Below are 5106 nucleotides of genomic sequence, written 5' to 3'. Positions count from 1 at the left end.
CGGGCGGAGTCACCTCAGCGTTGCGGCGCCCGGATGGCTCTTTTGCTACTAACGCCCTTGAGTCAGCTGAAATCCTGCTGGATGCGCTCATGCCGCAAGATACCCACGACGATTGCGAGGATAAGAGCACCCACCGGCTAAGGGCTAATACGGCTCAGCTGATGGACCACAACCGAAATTGGCGACATGGCGGACTGCTCATGTGGGAATGCCTTACAGGATGCTGAACACATTCTGTGAGATTGCCCCAATATGAGCGCCGAACGAGCGGAACTGTTTGCCAGTGTCCGTCCCCATTCGAGCCCGATTGGACACGCGGATATGGAATCAACCGAGGCCAATTTTGAGGCCTTCAATAAATTCACCATTCACAATAATTATTTTTACAGGTAATTGGAGTGCCAAATGGAAGAGCCTTAGGGATAATTACAACAAATACAAAAAAACAACGGAAACTGTCTCAGACCAAGCCTATAAAAAATATAAAAATTGGCCATGGGCCGACCAGATGAGATTTTTAGACGACGTCAATAACAGACGCAGTACTCAGAGCAATATTTTAACTCCTCAAGGTTCCAATGTAGAGCCTTTGGATGCATTGGAAGTCTCTGTCCAGGAGGTTGAACAAAGTGATAATTCTATCCAGGAGGTTCAACAAAACGATAATTCAGAGAATAGAAAAAGGAAAAGACCAAAGCGTGGAGACCCGATAGAAAAAGTTATGCAATATCTGTCAAAAAAAAAATGAAAAGAAAACAAAAATGGATGATGTGGACCATTTTTTTTTTGAGTTACGCTAAAACTTTCAAAAAATTTCCAAGTCGTACACAGACTTCGTTAAAATTAGAGATTGCGACATTATTTGCCCGGTTTGAGAATGAATTAGAAACCGACGGTGACCCTGAGTATTGGAACTCACCGGAGCCTCTCTCTGTCTCATCGAACGAACCACAGCCGAGCACTTCACTGGCTGAGTTAAAATCGCCACGCAAAAGGACAGTTATGGACACAACACAACCGACCCATCAACAACAAACACCTACAGACCCGAAAAAAAAGACGCCACCAACACAAAAGAAATCAGGATTCCCCCCATCACACTGCACTCCAAAGCAGACTATCGCACATTAATAAAGGACATGACACTCGCAGGCATCACCCCCGGCGTAGCAACCAACACCAAGGACGGCATTAAAATCGATCATTCAGACTCCACCGCTTACCGAAAAACAGTAGCCTTCCTTGAAGATCGACGCACCCCTTTCCACTCATATACGATGCAGGAAAACAAAACCTACAAAGTAGTCATTCGAGGCCTCCCCACCGATTTTGATGAAAACGAGATCATGGACGAACTAATAAGACTCGACTTCCCGGTGCTGTCGGTCCAAAGAATGAGGCGCGGCCCCAGCCGAGAGCCTCTCCCCCTGGTTCTGGTCGATTTAGAAAAGTCTGAAACCGGCAAAGACATCTACAGCCTGGAATTTCTGTTCTACGTGAAGATCCAAGTTGAATCCCTCAAAAGAAAGCAATCGACAGGCCAACGCCACCGATGCCAGGGCTTCGCCCACTCCAGCGACAACTGCCGTGCCCCCCTAAATGCGTGAAGTGTGGACAATGTCACTTCACGCATGAATGCGTCCACACCCCCCAAATGGGCCCACCCACCTGTGCAAACTGCACAGGACCTCACTCCGCCAACTTCCGTGGATGCCCCAGTTTCCCACACCAACGACACCAAAGGAACAACAACACACACAGACAGTCCTGGCCAACCTCTACATGGCAGAGGCAATAACACCAACAATGGCAACCTACGCCCCAGCCCTGACAGACCAGCTCCTACACCACTAAGGATGCCCCTACCTACCGACAGACGGCAACACTACCAACTGCCCCAGCCAATGAGTCATTCTACAACAAGGCCGCGACTCACACCAGCACCTACAACCACAACAGGTCAGTTGTTCATCCCAATCGATTCCCCAACCCTCACACCAAGCCTTCCAACTCCCAAGTAGATATCAATAATCTGGCTCTTGCAATTACCCAATTGCAAAACACTATATTGGAGGCGACAGCTGTAGTAGCTCAAGCCACAAAAATTGTCCAAAATGGCTACTAAGACCCAACCGATCTCCCTACAGACGGCCATCTGGAACGCACGCGGCACATTAATCAAAGATAAGCGGGAAATCTTAAATTTCCTTACCTTACATGACATCGACATTTTCCTTGTCAACGAGACCCATCTCAAACCCACCTCCCATATTAACTTCCCGAATTATACAACTCACCGATCAGACAGACTAAACAACAAAGGCGGCGGAACCGCCATCTTCATAAAAACTTATATAGATTACTGTGCGGCTCCCGCGACCCCTTCACAGTCAATCTTAGAATCATGTTCCGTAGTAGTTTCAACACGCACCTCTGGTCCCGTTAAATTCACCGCAGTGTATGTGCCTCCGTACACACCTGCAAACCGTAACTCGATATTTTACACAGATTTCGAGAACCTCCTGGACGCCAACACCCCCTCTACAATTATCACGGGCGACTTTAATGCCAAAACCCCGAATGGCACTGCCGCCAATCGAACACTAGAGGGAAACTACTACACGAATTCATCTGCGATAAAAATGCCAGCATAGCTACCCTAAAAATAACAACCACAAACCGTCACTCTTAGAGTTTGCTTTTCTTATACAGAGTTCACACACGAAACAAGGGTAGTAAACGAACTTAACTCTGATCACAAGCCGGTACTAATCCATCTAGGTGACCCATCAGATGCGGTCTTAGCTCCCAATAGTCATACCACCTCCCAAACCTCATGGGAGAATTTTCAAACAGCTTTAGAGGAAAATCCTACCCAACCATCCCTTCTTAACACTGAGGAATGCATAGATTCAGCAGTCGCGACATTCACGTGCGAAATTCTAGAAGCCGTAAACTCAGCCACCACAGTTAATCAATCAAATCAAACACACCGCTCAGACATCCCACAACACATTAAAGATAAAATCAGAGAGAAAAACATAGCCAGAAAGGAGTGGCAGGAAAGGAGTCGAAGATCGCACAACCTCAATAAAGCCACCAAATCAGTCCAGACCTCGGCTAACCAAATTTCCAATTGGTGCGACAAATGGCGAATTCAAATCAACCCTACAAAAAGCACAGCCGTCATTTTTTCTAAACGCATAAACAGAAGACACTCACGTAATGTTAAAAAAATCGTAATGAACTCACACCCCATCCCTTGGGACAAATCAGTCAAATATTTAGGCCTCACATTAGACAAAAGACACAATTTGAAAAAAACAAACCAAAATCAAAAAACGCCAAGCCAAAGGAGTAAACTCAAGACTTCGACCCATGATGGGAAACAAAATTAGACTGTCTACGCGAGCAAAACTTCTGCTACACACCGCAATCACTAGACCAATAATGACATATGCATGCCCCATCTGGGCCTATTCAAACCTAAAACATTTATAAACCCTACAGATAATACAAAATATAACACTTCGTAGAATCACAAACGCACCCTGGTTCGAGTGCGGAACTATGTTGCACAGAGACCTCAACCTAGAACCTATCCGCGACCATGTCATGAAACTGTCGGAGAAATTCTACAAGTCCATGACAGGCCATCCCAACACGACTATTCAAAATTTATTGATCAACGACAAAAGCGACACAGACTACGTCTATAGGAGACCGAGAGCGATCCTTGACGACAAACCATCATAGTTCCCTCACATCTCAACCACAGATCCCTTCCAACCGAGTGACTGAAACTCCTGTTTCATAAAACAGTCATAACAAAAACACTGATGTTCGACCCCTTCCCGAGGATAATAAAAGATGAAGGGCAACCTGCCACCCGACGCTATTGCGCGGACGGTGGGAACCTTCCTCCCCTGACTTTTTAAGGGGATGTAAAGTATAAAAGATAAAATACTGCTCGGGTGATACAATCGAACATCAGTAAGAGATAATTTTAATTAATGTAAAAATTTATTTTTTACACACTGTACAAATGACATACTATCTATATTTACTTGTAACCCTAAATTGAAAAAAAAAAAACTAACGGCCAAAGCTTATAAAATCAAATTAACCTATAGATGAAGGAGATAGGGGGCCCAGCCCCGGAGCTCCACTTTTATGTAAAAAGCAATACACTAACAACAACACTGCGGAAATACCGAACACTCCACAGACTCAGATTTAATTTTTTATTTGTTTTCAGATTTCTCCGATGTTGGATCTATTTTAACTGTACCTATCTGCACCCGATCCTGACGACCCGTACAAGAGGCAAATTAATTGGTAAACAATGAATAATTAAAAACATTCTATGTTCTGTATTTCCCATGATAACTACACCTATTTTATGGTGGTTTAATTTATTATTATTTCAAAGTGCATTATTCCCTATTCAAAATAAGATAAAATAATTATCAATCAATCAGCCGATCAATGGTGAATCTAGTCCTGATAATATCCAACCTAATAAACATCGCGCCCACGATGGCTGAGCGGTTGGCCTATAACGTTGTGGGTCCCAGGTTCGAATCATGGGTCTGGCGAATACACATGTTTTTCAATTTGTGTGTTGAGTAAGAATGATAACAATTAATAAACACTACATTATGCAAATTTACGTCGTGCATTTTTTAAAAAATAAACACATCTACAAAGTAGGAGATTTAGTAGTAATAAAAAATCATTTGTGATTAAGGAAAGCATTTCACCGAATTACAAAGGACAAAGACAAAGAGGTCAACTCTTCTATAAATCTGACGTTAAAAATAAGAAACTTATAAAATATCACTTCAACTAAATAAAGCCTTATCATCAAAATAATTAACGTAAATTATATAATTTTCAGTTAAAACCACAAGATGGATACAATCAAGTTGAAATGGAACAAAACCATACAGAGCTTCACGTTCAAAAACATAAAACAGTGTGAAGCATTAGTATACAACAAATTATGTGAAAACGTAGCGATTAAGTCAAATTTTCGTGTTAAGTTATGCAAACAACATACAAAACTAAAAAGAGAATATTGTAAAAAATATCATTTCATTGGAA

The 5106-nt window shown here is 42.8% G+C and overlaps 1 protein-coding gene across 1 annotated transcript; it reads left to right on the top strand.

Annotated features, from left to right (window-relative positions):
- The first annotated feature begins 252 nt into the window (after positions 1-252).
- On the top strand, positions 253-4671 carry LOC147072684 (uncharacterized). The gene is made up of 4 exons (XM_085946258.1): positions 253-283; positions 390-718; positions 778-1959; positions 4259-4671. The coding sequence occupies exons 1-3, from the start codon at positions 253-255 to the stop codon at positions 1129-1131; spliced, it is 714 nt and encodes a 237-aa protein (XP_085802384.1). The 3' UTR covers positions 1132-1959; positions 4259-4671.
- Positions 4672-5106: the final 435 nt, after the last annotated feature.

The sequence above is a fragment of the Rhyacophila brunnea genome, unplaced genomic scaffold (assembly GCF_057557595.1).
Source record: "Rhyacophila brunnea isolate RB1 unplaced genomic scaffold, BYU_Rbru_1.0 scaffold_19, whole genome shotgun sequence".
Taxonomy (NCBI): Eukaryota; Metazoa; Arthropoda; class Insecta; order Trichoptera; family Rhyacophilidae; genus Rhyacophila; species Rhyacophila brunnea.
This window is presented reverse-complemented; position numbering and strand designations above follow the sequence as displayed.

Bases quoted from the DNA above. Each gene is read 5' to 3' on its own strand.
- LOC147072684 (XM_085946258.1), top strand. From the start codon at position 253: ATGAGCGCCGAACGAGCGGAACTGTTTGCCA. The intron at 284-389 runs GTGTCCGTCCCC...TTATTTTTACAG, and splicing joins ACGAGCGGAACTGTTTGCCA to GTAATTGGAGTGCCAAATGG. The intron at 719-777 runs GTTATGCAATAT...ATGATGTGGACC, and splicing joins GTGGAGACCCGATAGAAAAA to ATTTTTTTTTTGAGTTACGC.